General features: G+C 40.8%; 1 protein-coding gene and 1 long non-coding RNA gene across 7 annotated transcripts in view; one reads left to right on the plus strand and one right to left on the minus strand.

Annotated features, from left to right (window-relative positions):
* Positions 1-26,653, minus strand: part of CSRNP3 (cysteine and serine rich nuclear protein 3) — a 93,261-nt gene that overhangs the window by 24,072 nt on the left and 42,536 nt on the right. For 2 of the 4 annotated variants that reach the window (XM_083577256.1, XM_083577257.1), the window contains exon 3: positions 3,729-3,899. In XM_083577256.1, coding sequence (XP_083433382.1) covers positions 3,729-3,899 — 171 coding nt within the window. Of the gene's footprint in view, positions 1-3,728; positions 3,900-9,662; positions 9,747-26,653 lie in introns of those variants that run through there. The other 2 variants (XM_083577258.1, XM_083577259.1) reach the window with 2 other exon arrangements.
* Positions 9,834-24,566, plus strand: LOC310745376. 3 transcript variants are annotated; one of them, XR_014540098.1, is made up of 5 exons: positions 9,834-10,131; positions 10,852-10,925; positions 16,045-16,166; positions 18,414-18,615; positions 24,141-24,566. It is a non-coding gene; the product is annotated as an uncharacterized lncRNA (long non-coding RNA). The 3 variants fall into 3 exon arrangements; XR_014540099.1 differs by lacking the exons at positions 18,414-18,615; positions 24,141-24,566 and having other exon boundaries at positions 16,045-17,231; XR_014540100.1 differs by lacking the exons at positions 9,834-10,131; positions 10,852-10,925; positions 18,414-18,615; positions 24,141-24,566 and adding an exon at positions 11,968-12,097 and having other exon boundaries at positions 16,045-17,231.

Consider the following 26,653-nt stretch of genomic DNA (forward strand, 5'->3'; position numbering starts at 1 on the left):
TTCCCACCCCCATGTGCCCCTCAAAGTATTTTTACACACCTCCTGTCATTTCTACCATTCTCCTTTCACATTCATCTTGTACCTTATCCCACCACCTCTCAAACTGCTGTACCAAAGAAGCGCACCTAAAAGTGGCCCAAGGCCCTACTCTTTGAAAAACACTACTCTAGAGCAGTGCTCTTCAACTTGGGTTCCCAAATGTTGTTAGACTACAACCCCGATCAGCCCAAATCATTGACTAAACAGGTTGCGGAAGATATGAACTGACTCTAGATTATTTGCAGTCATTACAACGAAACCTGTGCTTGACTGTGGGCCCCAAGCTTAAGAATATTCTTCCTCCCGCCCCCTCAAATGTGTGTGTTATAAAACATCAATTTTACTCTCCAACCATCAAAACTAACCAGCCTTTTTTTGCTACTCCCAGGCAAATCGTCATCTTTACAAAATATCAGCATAATCATAAGCAAACTCTTGCCTAGAGTAGGCATGCTATTTCTGCACCCAGCAGCTGTCAATACCACAAACTAAACTCAAAACAAAAACAAAATTTTTTTTTCTTTCCAGTAGCACCTTAAAGACCAACTAAGTTAGTTCTTGGTATGACGAAGTGTGCATGCACACGAAAGCTCATACCAAGAACTAACTTAGTTGGTCTTTAAGGTGCTACTGGAAAGAAAAAAAAATTTTATTTTTTTTTTGTTTTGACTATGGCAGACCAACACGGCTACCTATCTGTAACACAAACTAAACTGTTTGCAACATTTAGTTTCCATCTTCAGCTATAAGGAAAGAGTAATTTGTTTCACAGAGCACTCTTTAAAAAAAAAGTGAATATAGTACTTTGTTTATCAAAGCAACTGGAAAACACAGCTGCTGTGAAGAGCGACGTTATTGAAGACATAGACCACAATATTGCCTTCCATTGCATTGTTCTGAATTCTACTAGCATACACTGCAGTGCCAGAAATGGTCTAATGATTTGTTCATGTTATCTGCCACTGCACTAATAGACAGTGCTTAGTATTTCTAAAGAATCTATGAATCTTCAAGCTGACCTAGAATGCCCATACCAGATATTTAAGCACTGCTGGCTGCACATACAGTCGCCAGCCCTGCCATGAGCAATGCACTGTCAAAATACAAAGATGATTAGCAGTATTTTATTTAGCAGTTTATATCCCACATTTCCAATAAAATGCAATACAAAACACAGTAAAATCTCACATAAAAATCTACCAGGTTAAAAAAATAATCACCTTACTCAGATGCCCAGTCAAAGATTCTTCCACATCTCAATGTCTCTCTAAGGGAGTGTACACATTGCATAATAATGTGCAGTCAGCATTGGATGCAGGCACCTTTTGGATGTGCTATACACACAGCATCATCCCCATGTAGTCCTTGTACCACACTATTTTGTCAATCAAAAGCGCATTGTGCTAGAACAGTTTTAACCCATTTTGTGCAGAGAATGCCCTTCTCAAGCGCTTACTGAATACATGTGTACACAGAGAATGCGTCCTCAGGTCACTTCCTATTAGGCAGGCCAACTGACATTATAGGGCTGTGCCACTAAAATCCGCCTCCATATACCAATATGTATCATTTGCATATCAGTATATCAACACACCAGTTTCCAGCCTCTCTCTTTTGAAACTTTGTGAAAAAATATGTTTTTTTAAAAAAGTTTATGGAAACACCAATTGAGGGGAGGGGAAAAGAGAACCCTGTTGCACATTAGTATGGAAATGCACCCACCAGTGTGTATAGACAACACTGACAGTAGCTGCTGCTTTAGATGATGCTACAATGTGAAGGTGTGTAAAGGTAAAAGGTAAAGGACCCCTGGACAGTTAAGTCCAGTCAAAGGGGACTATGGGGTTGCAGCGCTCATCTGGCTTTCACACCGAGGGAGCCAGCGTTCATCCACAGACAGCTTTCCGAGTCATGTGGCCAGCATGACTAAACCGCTCCTGGTGCAACGGGACACCGTGACGGAAACCAGAGCACATGGAAATGTCATTTATCTTCCCGCCACAGCAGTACCTATTTATCTACTTGCACTGGTGTGCTTTCAAACTGCTAGGTTGGCAGGAGCTGGGACAGAGCAACGGGAGCCCACACCGTCATGGGGATTCGAACTGCCGACCTTCTGATCGTCAAGCCCAAGAGGCTCAGTGGTTTAGACCACAGTGCCCTATGTACAAGAACACACAGTGGAAAAATGACCCCTGTGCATTTCAGTGGCTATGTGTGTACACAGCCCTACTCACACCCTTACAGCCATAACAAGAAACCTCCTTTCCTCTCCTTGGGAGGCCCTTCATATTCCATAACCAAGCTAAACCCATGTGTTTTTTGGAAACTGTCCCCCTCTTTCTCCCCCCAAATTCCTCCTTGTGGGTTCCCACTGCTCACCAGAGAACTCTAACCACAAACTCATGGACACACTCAATCTCTCTGGAACATAATAATTGCTTTAAACCAAATTAGACCATTGGTTCATCTAGTACTACTGTCTATACACCATCTGTCACTGACTTTCTGGGATTTCAGACCAGCCTTTCCCAGCCCCACCTGAGATTAAACCTTGGGGTTTAAACCTTGGACCAAATCATGTGCTCCATCTGTGAGTTATCCCCACCCCCTTTGTCAAACCCACTTGGGGATATTTCTTCCCTTTCTTATGCCACCATTCGGGGAACCATTAGAATCAATGCTGAATCTTTTATAGCTTCACACTGAAATGTCTTTCTCTCTGCCCAATTATTCCTGCTGTTCAAGTGTTCTAATAAGCAGAGAGAAGGAATCTAAGATTTCAGAATAGGCAGCAGAAGAGTAGGATTATAATGATTGACCTACATTGGTATTCTTAGATTATTCAGAGCCAACTACATTAACACAACTGCTATCTTTACTATAATGGGGCAACAGCAGAAACTGTATGATAAACCCAAAGCACACCCACCCTATTCTCTTATAAACGTGATGATTACTAGCTTGTGCAACAATGGGTTACGCTGTTTTATACATGTCCTGTTTGTTCTCTTATTTATATTTTGATACATTTGTAGTCTGCTTTTCTATACAGAATATTCAAAGCACCCTATAGACGACAACAAGACAATATTAAACAAAAACAATGTAAATGATTGATCATTACATAAAGCATTAAAAATAACAAGCACATCCAGATCAAGCTGTCTATAAAGCCACTAGTTGGGTGCTGTATTTCAGCTGGATGCCTTTTGAAATAAATAGGTCATTTGCCCTGAGAAAGTCAAGCAATGATGGAGTCAGGTGGATCTCTCCCGGGAGGGCATTCCATAAGCTAAGGCCTGTTCCTCATTGTTGACTGCTATGTATCTGAAGACAATTGGATACAGACCAGATCTTAATGCCCAGGCTGTTTCATATGACCAAAGACAGTTCTTCAAGTATCCTGTAAGCTTCTCAAGATCCTGGCCAATTTAGGTCTAGTTCAGCCACATGGTTCCACGGTAAAGTCATTTGCCTGATCAGGGCCAGTTTCAACACACCCAGCACCATGCAAATGACCTAAAATGTGTGGTGCTGCATAAGTGCATATTACCATGGGGCCAAACCAGTCTACTGCCCACTGCAGGCATTATTCAGTAAGTATAGTAAACAAAGGGGACAAAAGCATGGCACATCATTTGAATGTTTTAATCTGCAGAACTTCACTCTCCAGGTTTATTACTTACGGGTGAAATGATTTGAAGTGGATGGGTTGACACTATCACCACTGTCAGCGCTTTCACTGCTAGAAACGTCGTCATCCGATTCCCGCACCGAAGAGCAGGGCGAAGAGCCATCAACTTCTTCAAACTTCCTCTTTAAAATTCCACTCATAGCTGCAGCACTGTCACATGTACCTGCAAGAGGAACAGGTGCAATGAAGCAAGGAAACATTTGACTGCAGACCAGGCAATCAAGGTCTTTAAAGTCATTCTGAGATGGGTTTTTTAATACTAGAAATGCTCAAGCTTCTCATGAATAAGTTCCAGTGAGGGAGGGGGGCAGGGAGAAGAACAGATAGAAGTGTCAACATTTGGAGCAACAGAATTTCGTAGGTTCCCTCCTTTGTCTTATTAAGGAGTTTATGAAAACCCTAACATCTAAATAATCACTGTAACAAGTAACACTGCTTTTCACAGAAAACTGAAAATTTAAATCCATGTATCCAACTAATTGGTAATGCTAATAAAGTTGCCGCTGAATGTTCCAAAACTAGACCTCATACAAAACTGATCTGATGGGGGGAAAGTCCTACAGTTTCCCTTTTTGTCTCACTTACATTTCAGGTTTCAATAAATCTTGTAAGAAAGGATGTAGAAGGCGGGGCGGGGGGGAGACTCCTGTTCCCGGCTGGGTATGGTGACACACAACAAGGTGTGTGGTGAAATTTTCCATACAGGGACAGTTAGGGACAGAGGCACCAGCTTGCAAGGGCGATTGGAGGGGGGGGCCATGTCACAAGTGTGAGCATCACATCTCTCTCCCTAAGCTTGGTAGAAGCTTCCCAGGCTTCGGGAAGGAGGCACCAGGCTTTAATACTCCAATGAAATACTCCGCCTAGGCCCCTAGTCCACTGACCACACACCACTGAACACAGGAAGTACTGTTCCAAAAGGCAGGTGTGTTTCTGAGGCAGTGTTTGGCATGCACTAAACTACACTCCTTCTGGTACATGCGTGAGAATGGGATTCAGCATGACCTCACAAGTCCAAGATCTCCATGGCAGAATAGACTTTGTGAAAGGGCAAACCAGACTTTGCTACAAGGCCTAAAAACCTTGTTCCATGATGCCAATCTTCCTGAAGAGCATTGGGCTGAATCTCTGAATTGTTTTGTTTATTCTTATAATCACAGGTATTCTGCACCAATAGGCTGTACTCCCTATGAGAAGATGTTTGGTAAGAAACCATAAGTCAAGCATATGAGAATCTTTGATTCTGACATGTGGGTCCATACTCCACAGAGCAGCAAGTTCAGAAAGCATGGTGTACATGGCATATTTGTGGGGTACGAAAAAGGTGCATACAGAGCGCTGATGACTGACACAAATACGGTATGGCTTACCAGGAGTGTTCAGTACAATGCAAAGTGGGGGAGGGGGGGACAATGTGCAGAGTCACCCTGAAGCTGAAGAAGCAGAGGAAGCTGAGGATGATGATCAGGGTTCGGATTCCAGTTCAGTGGGAGGTGCTAGCGCTGCTGACAGTGACAGTGACAGTGACACAGCAGACTACAGGAGTGTGAGGGCCTCACTCAGACCATCTGATGGGTCTGACACTGAACTGGAAGAACCACTGTTCACCATCGGCCACCATTCTCCTAAGAAAGAGGAGATGAGTGAAGACTTGCATCTAGTACGCAGATCTGAAAGGGCCACAATGGGCAAACTTCCAAAGAGGTATGCTGATGAGTTTGCTAAAACAGCAACAGCTGTTGTTAGTAGCTCAGAGAAGGTGTGGGAACCTTCAAGCTTCCAAGAGGTCCAGGAGTTAACCTCAAAGGAAGCTGAACCATGGCTTAAAGCCATGAAGGCTGAACTTGATTCCTTAGAAAGGAACAATACCTGGGAGCTGGTTCCAATAGTCCCAGGGATGAAGCTGGTTGACAGCAAGTGGGTCTTTAAGGCCAAGACTGATCAGAATGGCAAGGTAGTAAGACACAAAGCCAGATTGGTCGCCAGAGGTTTTTCACAGGTACCAGGACAGGACTACCAAAAGACCTACTCACCCACCGTCAAGCATGAGAGCATTAGGCTTATGCTCAAGATTGCTGCAGATGAAAAGCTTCACGTTTCACACCACGATGTGAACACAGCTTTTTTGTACAGGGTGCTGGGAGAGGAGATTTATATGCTTCCACCTGATGAAGTGCAGGTACAGAAGTCTGTAAACTACAGAAATCCCTATATGGGCTCAAACAGAGTGCCTGGTGTTGGAACACAAAACTAACAGAGACATTGTTTTCTCTAGGTTTTCACCAAGGCAAAGCTGGTCCATGTGTGTTTGTCCAAGAGGAGGGGCAAAACAAACTGTATTGTGTATGCTTTGTTAATGATCTTTTCTTTTGGAAGCATCTGGGCTTTGTACCAAAGCACCCTAGCTCAGCTGCGAGAGCACTTTGACATGAAGGATCTTGGTATCCAACTATCTTTCTCTGGAAGTAGAGAAAAACCAGGCAGGTGATTTTTTTCATACACTAATCTCAGAAAATTGCTGATATATTGACCAGGCTGAATTTGGTTGATGCAAATCCTGTGGATACACCAATGGTAACAGGTTTCCAGTTAGTTGATACTGGTGAAGCATTTTCTGACACTACATTGTACAGATGCATTCTAGGCAAACTGAATTTCATTGCCAGATGTTCAAGACCTGATATAGCTGTGAGCACTAATCTGCTTAGCAGACAAGCTAACAATCCTACTGTTCAGGATTGGAAAGCTCTGAAGCGCATAGCACACTATCTAAAAGGTACTACAGACTCAGATTCACTAGTCAGGGGTCTGGAAGTCTGGAGATATTTGCAGATGCAAGTTTTGGAAGTGACACCACAGATGGCACAAGCACTTATGGGGTATGCTACATGTACAACCAGAGTCTGTTTGACTGGCTGTGCAAGAAGCAGGCAACAGTGAGCCTGACTTCTTGTGAAACTGAACTCAATGCGCTGTCATATTCACTTATGGATTGTGAATGGTTGTTGCATCTGTTTAAGGATGTCAGGGTTAATATGAAATGTCCTACAAAGGTGTATCAAGACAACAGGTCCTGTTTGGCTTTGCTAGCTTCAGAGAGTTGAAAGCAAAGAACCAAGTACTTGCAGATAAAGTTACATCGTGCAAGGGAGTGTCTTCGGAAAGGACTCATTCAGGTGTCCTACATGCCAGGAAACGAGATTCCTGCAGATCTGTTGTCTAAGGTTGTTAACAGAGAACAACTTCAGGTATATGTACAGCGGTTGCAGTTGGGTTGAAATACTGCGCCACAGGTTACATGGAAAGGGGGAGGATGTTGAGAATTTCTGTTCCACTTTAAGGAGCAGACATGGGATTGTTAAGTGTCACATGTCTGTTTACATTCCAGCACAGTCTGCTGGGAACTTCTGTCTGTTTGTATAGCTTTTGATTTTCTCTGTCTCTCTGAGGAGAAGAAAGGGAGACGACATGTTTTCTTTGTCCTGATTTATGCTTAATAAATCTTTAGCTGTTAGTATGTTTTCACAAGCCTCACGCCTGTTCTGTTTGCGCAGTATGCTTTGCTAATATAGCGTGCTCAGGCTTTTGAAGTCTGAGTCGCTGATTTACGTCACACCAGAGACCGGAGGATCGTCACGACTGGAAGGGCATGATCCAGCTGGGGGCTAGCCAGCTGGCATCTTGACCCCCGAAGAATGTTGCTTGCTCCTCCCATAGACTAGCTCTCTGCCTGTTTCTCAAAAAACTTTCTCCCAGGCAGCTCCATTAACAGAAGAGAACTGGCCCAGGGAGGAAAATGCCGCACGTTTTCATTTTGCAGTTGCAACTACTCCCACTGGCAACACTTTGCTGAGAAAGCAAATCAGTAAGAACTAGGAGGCAGCAGGTTCTTCAATGGGTGGCAGATTTTAGCCAGGGGTCCAAACTTGGAACCACTTCCATTGACTCCATCCCTCAATTTTCCACCTCAGACAGAAGTCTTTCTACCTCCTCATAAGACCACTTTTGCAACCTACACTCCAAGTCCAGTGATGTGAGTTTTCCAGATTTTTTTTGAACCAGGAGAACTTCTGGGAAATTATCTGCTGCTGCATAAAAGACTGGGATCTGATTTAGTATGCTTGACTTTTATTTGGTAAACAACCCCCCCCCATGTTTATGTTTTACATTGTGTGTGTGTGTGTGTGTGTGTGTGTGTTGTATTTTACATTTTCCAGTGACAATAAGAAGTTGAAGTGAAAGTGTTGACTGGGGCATTCAAGAAATTTTTCTTTCAAACAAATTCAAAGCTTTATTTCTGAATATTTTTAATTTTTTAAAATTCATTTTTATTGAAACTTTTCAGCATAAAATACAATGAAAACAAATAAATCTAAATTAAAAAAGAAATAACATAAAAGGAAAAAAGAAAGAGAAAAAAAATACAAAGCCCTTTATCAGAGGTAGATCTTAACCCTTGTTTCACACAAAAGGGTGTGGATCGTTCCAGCTCTCACCTGGGAGCTTCCCTTTCTTCTCCCAGCCTCCCACCCTGGGAGAACTTCCCTTCCCTGCCTCTAACCCAGGGTTTATCACCTTCCTGTGCATACCTTCCTTAACCCAGGATATAATAATTTTACTGGAGTACTCATAAATGCTTTTAAGATCTGATAACTCAACAGAATACACTTCTTTCATATTGTTAAAAATAATAATCACGAAGACCTTGAAAACTGTTAAACCCGCAAAAATGGATAGAATAACAGATGTGACTCTGATAGGCAACATTCCAGTCACATAAAAGCCAGAGGTTTCAACCCATGTAGATGGTCCTCTATCCAAGCAAGCAAGAGGCACAATCACAATTCAGACACATTCCAGCCAGGAAAAGTGATTGAGGGGGTGGAATGGGGCTGGTGGGGTGTGTACTCTGAGGGATGGGTATCCCAAGGGCCAGACAGAGAGACATGGAGGTCCCCAGGCCTACGTTCCCACACCAATACCCTAAAGGTTGTCACCTAGAAAAATATATTTGCAACTCCAGGCAATTGTGATTGATATTGTAGCCATTCATTATGCACTTAAAACAATTTTATGAAACAATCAATTTTTAGAAATGGGGTGTGTGTATGTCCCGAAAACATTTCCATCCTGGAATGTTTTTCCACCCCACATCTCTGCCCACAACACTGCAGTCTGCTCAGTCTCTAGCTGCCTTATGAGTTGTGGGCACTGGTGGGCAGCAGGAGAACCAACAAACACAGGCCATACTATCTGTTCCTGGGAATGTGTCCTCATTTGTAAAGCACTTTGCAAATATCCATTAATTTGTCATATCATACAGTTCCATGAGAAACAATGGGAGAATTTCAAAATCATTCTGCCAGGGCAAGGTTTTTGCCCTCCCTCCTCTTCCCACATTGTTCTGGGGGATTCTCCCAACTTCCCAATCTACAGAGCAGGGAAAGGGAAATTCTGTTGCTTCTGCTGACAGGACTCATTACTTAAATCTTACCCAATGATATATTTCCATGTTTTCATATTTTCATATTTCCATGTTGTGGGGGCATTTAAAATCTCACAGAGGTATTGCAACTACAAATCAAATCAATGACAGGACCAGAAGAAGAATGCAGAAATTGCTAAGGAATATAAATGGCTTGCAAAAATATTTCTCTACCCCTGGAAATGCAAATGCTCAAACAGTCTTTCGAAAAGACTTTGGGTGATGAGTTAGAAGATACGCATAGAAATAAAAGAGAGAGAAAATATATGGTAGGGTTAAATTGATATCTTCAGTGAAAGGATGTGCTTAATTCAACACTTGGCAATTCTGATATAATCCCATTTTATAAGTTGTTATTATCATCACATAGACCAGTTGCTATGCAGTACCATCTATTCCTTCCAGCAAATTGCCTGGAAATCTCTGACTTGATCCACTTACCTAACAAGTCAATGTGCAGCCTTGCCAATGTTGTTCTGTGTTCACAGTGCACCATATATGGACAAACCTTCTGGTTGAAAATTCTAAGTGAAAAGTTAGCCCCGCCCACATTGGGCAACATTATGACCTCACAACATGGTGGGCACAAGCTATAACTAGGTAAGCAATATGCATTCTCAAGTAGAACCTTTTACACCCTCAAACTGGCCAATTTCCCACTATATTGCTTATAAATATGATGGTGCATTTTCAAAGGCTTCATTATCTCTACCTAGCAAGAACTGAGCAGCAGTCAAATGAATGTGAGGGAAGGGGAACCAAAACGTCATATCATATTTCTTGAAGACAGAATACTATTCCTCAAAAACTTAAATCTGAGTTGTCTAGTCACTGGAGTCACACTAATTCAATTGCAGTTTGACTTTGTCTATGAATGGCTTTGGTCTCAACCTTGAATAAGCATGCGATGGTATGTATACATGATCTGAATACATTTCCATACATAATACATTTTATTTTACAGCTCTCTGAAAACCTTTGCCCGAAAAGAAAGCTGTGTGGCTTGAATGATTGCTGCTTTGAACAAGTAGCTTTAGTTCAATAAAATGAAAATGCTTCCTTAACTTGCTCAACACAGAATGTAATTCCCAAATCTTGATTTCATTTTGTAAACTTGAAAATCATTACTGAGGATCACAGAATTGGGAGTTCGTGAAAATGAGGGATCATCAGGTCACTTCTGTACAAAGGCAGAAAACGCTGCACATTGACCACCTGAAGATTAACCCTCATAATCCAGAGCCAATGAGGTGTGACACAGGTAGCAAGACTCCGCAGGCAGCACACTGCCTAAAAGACAACTGGGGTGTTATTGTTTTATTTTGAAGATAGGACCAATTGAGATGTTAACGGTCATGGCCAGCACTGTGAATTATACTCAGAAATGAACTGGCAATAAGTGCAGTGTGAAAAAATGTGAGTCATGTCTTCAAAGGGGGCAGGGACTAGTTCTGGTCAAGAGTCTTGGCAATGCCTGATCAGCTTCCTCCAGAAACAATGTCATCAAAAGTGGGGAAACTTGTCTATCATTTGCTACAGAAGACAGCCAGGTGGGAAAGGTGGCAAGGCGAAACTGCAGAATAACCATAATGCCCCACCCCCCAGTTCACCTTTTCCTTGTCGTTTGCAGGTATAATAAACAATGGATGTGATCAGCTTATAAGTAGAGAACCCTGGACTCAGCTGACAAGAGTGTAAATGCAGGTACAAATCCTTTCAATGTTGGCACTTCTGTTGTCATGAATATGCTCTCAAATGAACAAAAATTGTACCATCGAAAGCTCTGTGAAAGGCAGGGGATGGCGTGACATTGATAAACTTGTCCTTCTGGAATCCCAGAAACCTGCTATAAGCAAGCAAAAACAACACAACGAGGTTAGACCTGCTACTCAGCTTAGCCTTGGCCTTAGTGCATACTACCTTGTGCTTGAGGAAAATATGGCCATAGCATATGTAAGCTGTGTGGACTGATCAACACCGTGAACCTATAGTCTGGGCTGGTTCATATGTCACCCTAAACCATACAATGGCGTCATATGAATGAGCAAGTAATGTACACTCAGGTCCCACTTTCCAAACGCATGCTATGTGAAAATTCACTTATCCATCCACGAGGAATTAGTACCCAAATCTCACTATACACATCACAGATTCAGATATGCAAGCAGCCAGAGTCTGTCCACTTCCTCACTTGTTTGTGCTTTGCTGGTTGGCAATAGCCATTTTCAGGCAGAAACCAGGAAGGGAGGGAGGGAGGGAGGGGTCAGACAAATCAGGGAGCAGGAGAAATCAGACAAGTCTGTTTTTCCTTTGTCTCTCCTTTTCTGGTTGGCTGCAGAAACCATGGAGGGAGAAGGGAGGGAAATGAGACAAACCATGGATTAGAAATGTTCCCATAAGAAAGAATGGAGATTATAGGCTCATTATGCGAACCTTCACCTAATGAATGATTTCCAGTGAATGCATTGTGTTTGGAAAGTGTGAACTGCATGTAGGCTCCCAGGGATGAGATCCCGTCTGCTTTGCTCCTCCTGGCCACTTTGCTGCTACACCACACTGAGCTAAACCATGGCTTGGCCAAGCATGTTGTCCAAATCTGGGCTCGTGGTTTAGCTCCCTCCAGATAAACCACAAGCTCTTTCTGTATTCTTATCATAAAGGGTTGCCTCACAACAGGCCTACAATAACAAACCTAAATCCCTAGAGTAATGCATTTTGACCCCAAGCAGTAATTTCTGTCCTTTACAATCATTTTTGGATAATTCAGTATACTGTGAGACTGGAATACATCTAATCTTTTAAACATCCAGCTAAGCAATGGCTATTTGGCTCCTGAAACACTACACAGCATATGGTAAATGATGAAAAGGGGAGAGGTGAGTCTTTTGTGACTGTATATCTTCATATTAGCTGTTTTATTTTATGTTTGGATTTGAGATTACTGGTACTGTCAGTTTGGATTTCTTTATTGATTTATTATATTATTGTATGCTGTTCATTACTAGCTGCTGCAATTTTTGCAGGGGGGGGGGAGTGTAATGTCCCTTTGCTAAATGCTGCATCTTTTCCTTCTAATATTTTGCAGAACAATTATAGCACATTATAAGCTGATAATGATGTTCCATATAGAACATGCATATGAACGCTGGCATTTTAAAAATTCATTCCACATTTTAAAAGATAATAGCCCAAACGCCTACTCATCCCTGTAATTGTCCCTACCATCTATGGAAGTCAAAACCCAATGGGTTTAAATATGTGACTCTGAAATATTACGATTCAGGTCTTCTTATATTTACATAAGTTTATTAAGACTATATACTGTGAAGAAAACCAAACATCTAAGAACTACTATTTCTCTTCTTCTGACATAAACAATGGACTTGCTGTAATAGTATGTGAATGGGTGTCTGTCTGTACCATCTATAACTAGTTTTTAGTCTTTTTCATAGACAGGAATGGGTGTGGCTTAAACACTTACATTTAACATAAAACCACTGCTGGATGAGCACTTCAAGGATCCATCTATTCCAGCATCTTGTTGCCAACCAAATGTCTTCAGTAAGTCTCTACATGGCGCACAAAGGCAGTGGGCAATATCCCTCCTCTGTTGTCTGTGCCCAGTATTCAGAAATGCTATTATATTATGATTCTATTTCTTAATTGCTTACTACATAAAATATCTCAAAGCAGCTTACAATTTAAAAAAAAAATGTGCACATACATGAATTTAAAACAAACATCAAAAGAAATAAAATGGCATTAGGAAAAGTGGCTATCCTACCCCCTCAACCTACTAAAAGATGAACACCAAAACAGGCAGGGTCACACCATCATACCACATGATTCCAACTAAGAATCAAATGGCCAGGTAAAAAGGAATATGTGTTGGCCTGGCACCAAAAAGTTGGTACCGATGGCACAAGGCATTCTTCCCTGGGGAAAGCTTTCCACAGTGGGGAAGTACCATGCCTCTGCAGTGGCACAGTTCCCGGGTTCCAATTCACGACCCATGCAGCCTACCTAGGGAGACTAGAAGCACTGCCAAAAAAAGAAGGAGATATCAAGTAAAATCTTTTAACAGCACAACAACGCTGATTGACAGAAGAGGTTCTACAAAACAAAGCCTAATGAATCATATAGTTTCAGAATTAAAGGTAAAGGGACCCCTGACCATTAGGTCCAGTCGTGACTGACTCTGGGGTTGCGGCGCTCATCTCGCTTTATTGGCCGAGGGAGCCGGTGTACAGTTTCTGGGTCATGTGGCTAGCATGACTAAGCTGCTTCTGGCAAACCAGAGCAGCACACGGAAATGCTGTTTACCTTCCCGCTGCAGCGGTACCTATTTATCTACTTGCACTTTGACGTGTTTTCCAACTGCTAGGTTGGCAGGAGCAGGGACCTAGTAACGGGAGCTCACCCCGTCGTGGGGATTCGAACCGCTGACCTTCTGATCAGCAAGTCCTAGGCTCTGTGGTTTAACCCACAGCGCCACCTGTGTCCCTCAGTTTCAGAATTACTGATTGATAAATTACATTTATACCTTAACAAAAAAAAAAGAAGAGCTTTTATACGTAAGATCACATACGTTCAATGTCTTTTAGCTTAATTCCCTAACACATGGGTAGGCAAACTAAGGCCTGGGGGCCGGATCTGGCCCAATCACCTTCTAAATCCGGCCCTTGGATGGTCCGGGAATCAGCATGTTTTTACATAAGTAGAATGTGTCCTTTTATTTAAAATGCATCTCTGGGTTATTTGTGGGGCATAGGAATTTGTTCTTCTTTTTCCAAAATATAGTCCGGCCCCCCACAAGGTCTGAGGGACAGTGGACCGGCCCCCTGCTGAAAAAGTTTGCTGACCCCTCCCTAACATCTCCAAAAAGGGAGTAAAGACTTATAATTTAATATGTAATGTGTAAGCAACTTATTACCAAGCCCATAATTGGGGGGAAATTAACTGCTATCTGACCAACCACGAAATTCAAACATAACCCAAGATAAAAAAATATTTATTTTTTTTAAAAAGAAGATTTAGTTCTGACAAGTTAAGGCTGAACATTGCGAGCTAAAGGCCTAGAAAGTAGTGCAACCTTTTACAAACTTGATTTAAATCACCTTTCAAAACTTGCTACTTCAAAGCTTGGAGCGGGGAGAACACTGGTGGGAATGAGGGAGGAGGCCAAAGAGAGGAGGGGATTCAGAGGAAGGAAGACAAAAGAAGGCTAAAAGTCAAGCCAAGGGTAAAGGTATAAATTAGCAGTGCCTCTGGCAAGAATCAATTAGTGCTGGACAATTCAGCCTTTACAATATTCTTTCATTGTCTGCTTTCCTTCCTGGTTACAGATACATGATGTATCCCATTCAGCAAAAATCTCCCCTCTTCATTTTTACGCCCAGCAGGGCTTTTAAGCAGTTATTGTAAGTGATGATCTCTGGTAAATATCACAGATAATACTTATATAGAGTAGGTATACAGAATTAACTTTCTGGCCAATCACATTCTTTGTGTGAATAAATGGTTTCAGAGGCCCAGCTCCTAGGAAGGAACCACTGCCTGAGTTTTTTTGCATCTGCAGCCACCTTGACCCAACAGGAAAAATCTGGAAACAGTGTCTCTGGGCACATCTTTTGTCCGTGGAAATGCTACAGCAAGCTCTACCACAACTGTGTAAACCCTCATATCTTAAGGCCCCACCAGGAGAGGAAGCAGAGGATATCTGCAATGGCACCAAAGCAGTCATTTCATATGATGGAAAGAGCCTAGAATACTACTATCCTGTCTGGCCACTAGATATATGTGTGCCATTCATCTCATTCATTGACAATTGGTGTTCATTTTGTTTCATCAGGTAAAAGGGAAAGTTCTGCCCACTCTCAGATGTCAGAAGCACAGGTTGACAACTCACCCCATGAATCATTAGACTGAGGCACCTACATATAAGCTGAATTAGGGCCTCTTCAAAAACCATTTCACCCCTCGCTTCTAGACATGATGAAATCAGAAATGGGCCATAGGTTCCTGCACTTCTTTCCTACTCCCCTTGAGAATGAGCAGAAGGGATTGTCTGAATTAGTGGATCCTAGGCTACATCCAGACCAGTTAGCCACACTAAAGTCCCACTGGAATCAATAGGGCAAGGGAGTTATTACTAGGGAATCTTGTGAATTCCAAGATTTCTACCTCTTGTGCTAATGTGCAAATAATAATAATAATAATAATAATAATAATAATAATAATAATAATTTTTACCCTGCCCTCCCCAGCCAAGGCCGGGCTCAGGGCACCTGAGTACATCAGAAGCTATTCACTGGTTTTGAAATATCCCAAAGACTCCAATACAGTCTCTAATAATAAAAAAGTATCAAAGTGCATTAAAATACATATTTTAAGACAAAATGCATCTAAAATGCATATTTATATTTAAATCTGATTTTTGTGATTTATTTATTTTTAATGTAGAAATGGAGCAGACTACATTTATGAGTGAACCCATGAAGAAGTGGCATGGACTAGAGAATGGATTGCTTTGCCCATGCCTAGTCACACCTAGCTTTTAGATTACTTTCAAAGGGATCAAAGTACAGTTAACCTGGTCTGAATCCAAACCACCACCATGACTATTTGAACATGTGATCTCTCTCGATCCTGGATATAAAACCAGTTTATACAGAGTCAAGAAATTATTATTTTTTAAAAACCAGACGTTTTGATACTTCTGTAAACCTTGGAAGTTTCTTTGGGTAAAGGTGAAAGAGAAAGGAGATTTGCCCATTTAATATTCTGTACGCTGCTCTTTTTCAAAATCTCTCTCTCTGTGCAGGGAATCAAAGAAACAACAACAGAAGCTTGCTTGAGGAAGAGGAAGAGACACAGGATAGGATGGCTCTGAAAAACTCTTAAGGAGAAATTCATGGTTTTAAAAGATTTAAAAAAGAAACCAAGGTCAGATTATTAAAATGGCCATTATTATGCTGCAGCCATTTTAAAGGAGGGTCAGCAAAAACAAGTGCCACTTTATTTCTACTAGATTAAATTTAATCTAGCAAATTATATGAGCTGCATATGTATGATTCCTACCAGAACATCATTATTTTGTGTTCTGCTTAGATTCACTCACGTTTCAGAGCCAAGAACTGCTGCATGAATCCCCCCCCCATCTACTGAAATGGTAGGCATTTACACATACACAAACACATAAGTATTGCCTTACCAGTTTCTAGTAGGATCCTTATGATGCCAAGTCTCAACTCTATAATTGGTTCAGAGCAAAGACAAAGACTGACAGCTGACAAACAGCAAACCAATTCATATTTCAGAAAAGCTTTCTTGATCTCACAACAGATTACACCTGTCTCATTCAGTACAATCAGCCATCTGGCCCTTCCTTGGGATGTGTGCTTAAACTTCAAGGTCTGCTTATTATGAGTACCTTTTGAGAGGAGGGGCATTGTTATCAACAGCAAATGCATTTATCCCTATCCTCAGGATGAAATCATCTTCTTGTTCAGATGATGTGCTTTTGGGCGGGTAGCAACCTTACAGGGAAGTATGGATTTTTAAATCAAGCATACATTAAAAGGGAGGGGAAAGTGGTATCACCGCACTTTTAACGCTCCTACATATTCTGGACCCTGTCCGTTTTGTTTGTGATTAAATGGCTGAGGCGTACTTCAGTTGCGCCCCATCGTAGCCAAACCCTTTTGTTTTAGTCTCGCAACCTTAAAGAGGAGAACTGTTAGTTTTGTGATAACATTAGGGATGCTGTTAAATTGTAATGCTCCCCTTGTTATAGAAAAAGAGCCATTACATTTAAGTATGTGTTTACTGTAAGCATTTAACAAGCTCATATATATTTCATACCGAAATCTATAATGCTTGCTTTACACAAACATGTTAGTGGCCACACTGAGCCCCCCCCCCCAATTATTTCAGCTTTGTGAAACAGATACTCTGAATGTTGTGCAATTAACTTTAATGATGAAATAAATAGCGATATGTGTGTTTCAATAGCCCCTTGGCTGAATGTTCTTGGGAGAGTCGAAATTCATCAAACCCACACACCCATATCCTTCCATGAGTAGAATTAAACTGGTGCCCTGCAATCACGCAAAAACTGTTGATCCAGTGGACATCTCCACTAATAACAGATGAAAGGAGGGAATTGTCCCCTCCTCTGCCCCATCCCAACTGGGTGCAGCAAGTTAAAGGACCCTCCAAAATAGGGTGTAGGATGACATGGGAGCTGCAAAGTGGAGACAGAATTAGCAACAAAACAAAACAAAACAAAACAAAACACTCAACGACCCATTTCCTCCCAACTAAATCCTGTTCACAGAAGCATCTGCTGGGAGAAAAGCCCTCTGTGAGCACAGGGGCACCACTTGACTACCAAGCCCGTTTGATGAAAATGTCTTGTTCGCTCAGTCTTGCATGGGCACCAGTAGTGCAGTAGTGTAGCTATTTTCAGATTCTGAAGTTCTTCCTGCCAAATTGCTTTGTTTGATATAAGTTGCTTATTTTAAAGTTATTGTGATGACTTTTTATATTGGATTAGGCTGTTACTATTAATGCTTGGTGTTTTATTATGTTTTTATATGTGTTGGAAGCAGCTCAGAGTGGCTGGGGCAACCCAGCCAGTTGGGCGGGGTATAAATAAGTTGTTGTTGTTGTTGTTGTTGTCGTCGTCGTTGTCATAGGAGGGTTCCTGGACTGCTGGCTGCAGTGGCCATGGGAGGGTTTCAACTCAAGGGATAGAGAAGAAGAAGAAGAGGAGTTTGGATTTGATATCCCGCTTTATCACTGCCTGAAGGAGTCTCAAAGCGGCTAACATTCTCCTTTCCCTTCCTCCCCCACAACAAACACTCTGAGGTGAGTGGGGCTGAGAGACTTCAGAGAAGTGTGACTAGCCCAAGGTCACCCAGCAGCTGCATGTGGAGGAGTGGAGATGCAAACCCAGTTCACCAGATTACGAGTCTACCGCTCTTAACCACTACACCACACTGGCTCTCTGGAGTCCCCTGATAAATAACAAATAACAACAGTAACAAAACTAATACATTTAATAATTTACTGATATAAAACAATTTGCCTGATTTTTAATCTGTGTATTTGCATTTTACATTTTAGAAATGCAATTCCTTTTGTTTTAAAAAAAATAGTCTCAAATAATTATTGAATCTTACATCACAGGAGGATTAAAATGGTGTGTGGACTTCTTACTGAATTAAAAACTGTGTCTGCTCCTATGCACAATGCCAACAAATGTTCCAGAGAGAAGTTTCGAGGACTTTCAAAGAAGTCAAACCATTTCATTGGTGAGAATTCTGCCATCTGTTTCAGAGGACCATAGCTTGACCCCTGGAGCCAGTTTCAGAAACATGGGGATCTACAGGTTGGTTGGGGGTGTGTGCACACGATAAAAGCCAAAGTCAGATGAATTCAGGGCGTCTTCAGAATTTGGTGCAAGGGATCATCACTGGTCCTGACTACCTATGCAGCCTGTTCCTCATTCCGAAACCTGCCTCACAATATAGCTATACTTCACAGCTGCTTCTCCTAAATTCAGGAGCAGTAGCACTGTGGTGGCTTCTGCAGTCCCAGCAGAGAGAATGGAACTACCTTACAGACCACGACTGCATACATACCACACATTTAAAGGCCATTTAAAGCACCTGCCCTCCCCCAAAGAATCTGGGAATTGCAGCTTACTCCTCACAGGACTTCAATTCTCAACACTCTCAACAAACTACAGTCCCCAGGATTCTTTGGGGCAAGTCATGTGCTTTAAATGGATGATAAATACATCACCTAGCACAGGTGTAGGCAACCTAAGGCCCGGGAGCTGGATTCGGCCCAATTGCCTTCTCAATCCGGCCCGCGGACGGTCCGGGAATCAGCGTGTTTTTAAATGAGTAGATGTGTTTTTTATTTAAAATGCATCTCTGGGTTATTTGTGGGGCATAGGAATTAGTTCATTTTTTCCCCTTCAAAATATAGTCCGGCCCACCATACGGTCTGAGAGACGGTGGACTGGCCCATGGCTGAAAAAGGTTGCTGACCCTGGCCTAGCATAAGGAGATATTGGAGATTAGACGATGTCCCTGCAAAAAATGTGGGATCAAGTGGGATTCTTTTGCCAATATCTTAAACTTGCATAATTAGGTCTTCCATGAGGAGTTTACTTATAATTCATTCACCAAAAATGGTAACCGTCCGCTACTAACAAACCTAAATGGGTCTGCCTTACTTTTATTTTCGGCCTTCAAGCATTAGGGGTAACGTCGGTTTCCCAGGGGAACTCAAAATATCCGCTTCTCAGTAACACATTGCATTTAAGCATGGAGATAGGCGCGAAGGTTTAAATTCAGAAACAAATTAGCATGCATGCATGCATAAAATAAATAAATAAATAAATAAATAAATAAACAGAAACAATTTAGCACACCACATAAGAAAAGGTTTATAAGAAAGTCAGGTCCACTTGGACTTCAAAATATAACAGGAAAATGTATCTAGTCAAAAACTAGCTTTCTTTGTCCCATGATGTTCTAAAGGGGCTAGTCATATACATGCTTTAGTCACCCAGTTTCTAAATGTCTGTGTTCCGGTCATTTGAAAGTTATCCAAGATGACTCTCACCACTTGGATTTAAGGCCACTCTCAAGTCAGAGCCACTTCCTTCAAGCCAGTGCTATTTTTCTAGCAGAGCTCACCATGAATGCCTTCCTCATTCTCTTAGAATGGCAATGGTGCCCACCGGAGAGGTGCTGGAACTGAGTTTCTGTGAGCTCCCTTTGAAAAGAAGCCCTGCTTCAAGCTGTTGCTAGGTGTGGAGACAGAGAAGATAGAAGAGAGCCAACCAAACCAGAGCTAACAAACTTGTCTCCTTTTTTGAATCTAAAATTTTCAGGATTGGACAAGTGTGTCCACCCATCCTTTCTTATGATGTAGAGAGCAGCCATATTTTACAAAGCTGCAAAAGGCAGAACTTGTGAGAAGCCTAACATGAGAACTTATTCTTCTAAGACGATGCCCACATTATCAAGCCATTTGAAGCTTGATTTTTAAACGAACAATCTTATGTGCATAACCTCCCCACTTGAAATAGGCAGGAATTGGAAAGTTCCTTAACATTTCAGATAGCTTATTGACTAAACATTAACCAGTCCAGATGAAGGGGTGAGGAGAGAGCCAGATCTTGTTGCCTGGGTGATAGACAAAGAAATGCATATACTACTCAATACAACTAGCTTTGCTGGCTCCCAAAATGGAGTTTTCTTCTTTTAAAATGGAGGCCAGTACTGCCAAGCTAAGCAGTGCAAGTCAGGTTCATTCCATCCCCTTTGGTTAGGTTTTGATCTGCTGCAAATGGAAATCCTAAATGCACATAATCCCAAAGAAGACTGCATTTGTACCCATATAGCAATGACCCTGGAATTTGGCAGCAAAATTGCCCCCTCTTTTGATCTCAAATTTGGAGGGAGAGGGTTGTGGGGGATGGATGTTTCTAAGCTTCACATCACAGATAACAGCTGGAAAAATTGGGGACAATGGCACTTGAGGGATAAAAACCCAAAGAGGATACTTTGAAAGATGGCATGTGCTCATAATTTATCAGGATTCTCTACTCTGCCCATTCCACCTGAAAAATTCTAGGCTCTGTCATACATTGATCTCCATTATCCTGGTCTAAGCTCCATTATGCTGCTAAACTTTTCAGTTCTTCTTCCAATTTCTGAAGTAATCCATATATTGGAATTACAATGTATTATGCAACTTTGTATTCTTTGTACTTGCACACTTATCCTGAGTTTGGGAGTCCCTGGTTCAGAATTTGAATATTTTTCTAGGCCCAGAATCCTTGATAATGACTTAGCCTAGAATAATCCCAATGAAACCAAAGCAGACTATTGCCTAAGCCCCTGAATTGGAAAATGTAGTGTAAATAGTATTAAGGTTTTAATGATGTGTTCATTTGAATTTTCAACCCTTCCTTGTAGATACCTTGCTTTGGTTTATTGGTAGAATGTTCAGGGTACAAATGTGGTCACTGAATAAGACCAAATTACCTGTCGGATAGGAGAGAAATCTGATTCAGTTCGCATTAAAGCCAAATTTCTCAAAATGGCACTTTCCAAAACAATATGAGAACCAAAACACAGCCATCCTTCAAAATTCGCAACTCTGAATTTTGTGATGCAGTTCTCCAACCAAACCATGTTACAAAAATGCATATATTAGGAGAAAATGTGCCTATAATCAATATATTAGTGGAAATAACAAAGAGAAATGTATTATATTAGGAGAAAGTTACAAAAATGAGTAGTTAGTGAAAACTAAATACAAAAATGTGTCTATTAGAAGAAATTTGCACTAGGATGCTGAGTGGTTTTAATGAAGATTAAAAATAATGATAACAGCAAATTGGTGCAGAAAGAGGGAGAACTGAGTTTAAGATTGAAAAAAATAGAAACTGAGAAAACCAAAATACAGAGATCCTTTCACCTCTACACATCATTAAACTATGTGAAACTATAGTTGCCATTCACACACTTCATGTTAATCTTCCAGAGGCTTCAGTGAAGCTCCAGTTGTACTCCAGTGAAAGCAATTCATGAACTGTAGTAACGTCTTGACAGACATTCCTCTATCCCTTAACCAAGAACAGTTTGACCCTAAGGAACAAAACTGATTCCTCTTACTGCAGAGCATGACATCTCACACAGAAACAACAGTGCTCCTTACTCTTGACATTTTGGCTGTGTACATACCATATATTTAACAATAATAGTAATAGTAATAACAATAATAATTTTATTATTTATACCCTGTCCATCTGGCTGGGTTTCCCCAGCCACTCTGGGCAGCTTAAACCATATTTAAAGTACACAGCTTCTTCCAAAGAATTTTAGGAACTGCAGTTTGTTAAGGGTGCTGAGAATTGTAGCTCTGTGAGGGGTAAACTATGGTTTTCAGGGTTATTTGAGGAAGCCACATGCTTTAAATGTATGCTGCATATGCAATCTTTGATCCAACAGTCCTAAACTGTAACATTATCAAAAATATTGATTGCAGATGAAGATCCTTATCAATAGTTTTAAACATATTACCTGGACTTTTGCTTGGGACCTATCGGACATTTTTTATTGCCTCCATTTAAGTCCTACTTTTTATATTCTGCTGATGTTCTCTGTTGTTGTGAAATTTTATAGCATCCATTGTTTGTTTGTTGGTCTTTACATTGTTTTTATGTGACATATTTCTACCAGGACCATATAGGGAAGGGCAGACTATAAATAAGGCAAATAAATAACTGATCAGCTGCAATAAGAGTATCTGGATTGGTCCATAATGCATGGAAAAAAATATGAATCAGATGGTTTCTGATACAAATCTCTGGTTGTGAAGGTGCAAGGTATGGGCTACTCTGCAACAAAGCAAACTAACCATGACTTCTGCCATAAAACTAGACCTTTGCAGTAAAAAACAACTTCTGAGGGACAAAATGCACACATTTAAGCTTGCATCGTGATTGGAGTTCAAAATCCAGACACAGTCCATCCATTGTTAAATCACACTAATGTCAATGGAAGTCGTAAGTATGTGATAAAATATCTCCCTAATAGTCTTTAGTATTTAAAAGTGTTTAACATCCCCAAGAACATTCAATCTGATTTGTTTTCAGAATTTATTGTCGTTGTTTTTACGTAAAATGTTCTGTGTGCTACTAAATATTTTGAAGTAATACAATATTCATCAGTGGCAAAAAGAAAAAAGAAACCTAACCAGGAATTTTACAACCACATTTTACCCCTGGTATGCCTGTTTTATGCAGTGAGCAAATTAATCCTTTAGTCTTAATAAAAACACTTAAGAGATTATAAATGCTATTGAAACTATTAGGAAAGTGCCACGTTTATGCCAAATGGAAGTTTTACATAAGCTGTTTGATATATTGGGGGTTTTTTATTATGATTTGGGTTCAAATACAACCTTGCTACAATGACACTTCCAAAAATGCTCTGATCCGTGCAGTAAACTGGCTGTGCATTTAAGCTGGATAGCCAGCATACAACATGGATCAGTGCATTTTTGAAATTTTGTTGCAGAAAGGAGCGCTCAAGAACCAAATCATAATAAGAAACAGTCAAACAGCTTGTGTTGATGCACACATTATGATGCACATCATCAACTTCTACATCTAGCAACTAGATGAGCCCCAAGTTCACATCTCTTAACTTCCATCCCCCAACATGTGATTGGCACTGTCAAATCTGCCCTGTCTATAATCTGGAAATGACCACCCGATGAGAAGCCCAATATGACATGCATCTGGGAGAAACAACCTGTAGGAACTCAAGACCACGCATGCCCCATCGACCAATACTTAAAATTCCGTGTGGATTGAAGCCACGTTAAATTCAGGGCTCAAAATTTCATTCAGAAACATTTGTAAACTTGCCACATTTTCATTTTGACAGGTCTAAACATTATTATTATTATTATTTAAAAAATCAAATGGGACACCAAAATCCCCATTCATCTTTCAATGGGACAGAACGGCAACGTTCAAAACCAAGCAATGCATACAAAGACATACATGCACAGCCACCGAAAGGTTAGTCTAGATACAAGATGACTTTGGTAATCGCAAGTGAGCCCAACGCACTTTCTGGAATGAGGAGCACACAAGGATACAAGCTTTAGATAATACCTGAATTGGGATATAGTTTCAGATAAGCTGCAGGGTCTTTTCAACACAGGAAACAAAACCTCTCCCTCCTCGTTTCGTGCCAGCAAAAGCTCACTGCAGTAGTCTGTGTATTCCCCCCCCCCTTCCCCAGTCAACTGTTACAGCCTTCCACCAGCTCTCTGACCTTTGAACTCATTTCTTCTCTCTCTCTCCCCCCCCCCCAGCTCCCTCTGCAGTCTAAGCTACTGTGCTTGTCTAATTTGCATAAGGCTTGCGAAGGGCCTGTCAGCAGCTAAAAGGAGAATGCTGGCTGGCTAAGAAATTGTAGAACTGCAGATCTGCTGGAATACCTGAATCACTGGAGGAAAGCGGAGGCAAGGGAGGAGGTATTATGTTTGCACTAAGCACTGCTGCGACTGGGGCATTTTAGAAAGCCACTGCTCTCACTTCAACTAATGGAAGGCAGAGCATTTTTATTCTGAAGAATACGGAAACGGAACGTTGTTGCCATCCTGCAGGATAACCCACTAAAATCAGGCTCCAGCGGCTGGTTTCCAAGGTGACCAATATAGTCAAATATCCTATTTAAATCTGGGGAGGGAAGTGGTTGTGAAAATCTCTGCCACTAAAGCTTTGCTGTCTGAAATGCAGCTAGCCTGATGTTGCTAATTATTATTATTATTATCATTTATTAAATAAGGGCGTCTGTCAGTGTGTCTGTTGATATTTTCATTTCCAATACATTTGCATCATACAGCCTCACGTTGCAACAGCTTTGTGCCCATGATACTAAAACCGCATAAATAAAGAAGGGAAATAAGTGTTGCTCCGGTTTTCACACCAGTGAAACTGTTTTAACAGTCTGATACAAAATAACACTGCTAAGCTCTGTAAACATAAGTCTGTATTCAATATGGCGCCAAAAGAGTAAGAAGTGAAAGAGTTTCTCAGATTAATTCTCTAAAACGTTCAATAAGGAAGTGAACATTTTTCTTTATTGGTTTAGAGAAGTGGCTCAGGCTTCTATTATTTCCTGCTTTCTCCCATTATGCTTCCTGCAGGATACCTCACCCCTGTTCAAAGTTACTGGTTTTGTATTGCTGAAATGCATATTAAAGATTAACAGTTCCATTTCTTTCAAGATTGGAAAGCATTTAGATATTCCATTGTTTTCTAAAAGAATGCTTGATGCATGATACTATCAAACTTTTATGTTTCATACAAAGCTAATTTCCTCAAAATCAAAATATTAAGAAGCAGCAACACTTAATTTTGCAACCTACAAATGGTCACTTAAAATGTGTGGTATCATTCTTTGTAAAAATGAAACATAAAAGATTACACATCCCTTACTATAAAAATCAATAAAACAGGGGGGGGGGGATACAAAGAAGAGAATAGTCATGTATGTTGTTCTTAAAGGCTGGTGGGATATGTTAGATGCAGGTTCCTTATATGTGTGCCTCTGCCTTTGCATCATCACCCCTAAAATATTTCACAAAAGCTAGTATTGGGGGGAAATTATATGCATCCTAATTAACATTCCAGTGTATGCCATTTATCATTTAAAAACATAAAAGAAAATTGCCATCATGAAACCACATGGTTCCTCTCAAAATAATGAGGTTGACAAGACATGAGCATAATAGATCATTGCTATACTGAAATAACACAGCATTTCAGAATTGGCTACTGATCAGTGCTAGGGGTTGACTGTATGTTCCATTACTCCTGGATCTGTAATGTTTCCGGCTGCAGAGTTTTAATATAAAAAACCCCCACATTAGCTACAGTTACTTTACATGGTTTATTTAACAAGGCATTCAACTCCTGGGCATCAAACAAGCCACACCTTACTGAATTCAAAAATGAACCAAATATATTAGCAACCCAAAATGGTATAAGCGAAACTACTGAATGGCATTCAAAAACATTGAAATCTCAGAATAATCTGAAGCAGACAAACAAAAAAAACAAAAAACTGACCTGTTCAAATGGGTGGGTTTTTTTCCAGTCCATACACTTTTCCTGATAATTATGCACCAACATAGGCTGTCATTTTGTAAGTGTGTGATGTGTTATCTGCCTTCCTAGTTCCAGCGGAATCTTCTTAAAATTTCCCCAGCCCTGTCTTTTATTGCCTGTACCATATGCTTTATTGTTCAGCGACAAGAGCTACACTCTGCACAAAGACTCATTACCTACTGCTTGCTTAGCAGCTTCAGAGTCTCTCTGACGCTGCCTATGTGATCACATGGGAGTTTTGTCTGATAAAACCGGGCATACTACTGATTTCACTGTCTATGGATATTTTTATCAGCTTAAGGTCTACTATGAAGAAAGAACAACAAATGATAAAGCTGCTTTAAGTCATTAACGGAACACAAATTATGGAAATCCCTTCCCAACCCCTTTCCATGCCCATTACAAATCCCTTCGCAACCTTCTTTACAAAACATGGATTCATTAGAGATTTGAAATTATGATTAATACTTGCTTTTTGAGGACTAATGACAGTATCACAGTAAACTATCTCTATGCAGGATGTAATGTCAAATTCATATTGATATTTGTGAAAAGGAATCATATTGCTAACTGGCATCCTGCCAATAAACCTATTAATACTTTTAAGTTGCTAATATTGTATGAAAACTATGATTGAAATTCTAAGGATCAGTGGGGCTTACTTCCAAGTAAACATAATTAGGAAGAAAGACATTAAAGAAAGCCTTGTTTT

This window comes from Podarcis filfolensis (assembly GCF_964270895.1).
Source record: "Podarcis filfolensis genome assembly, chromosome: 1".
In the NCBI taxonomy this organism is placed as follows: Eukaryota; Metazoa; Chordata; class Lepidosauria; order Squamata; family Lacertidae; genus Podarcis; species Podarcis filfolensis.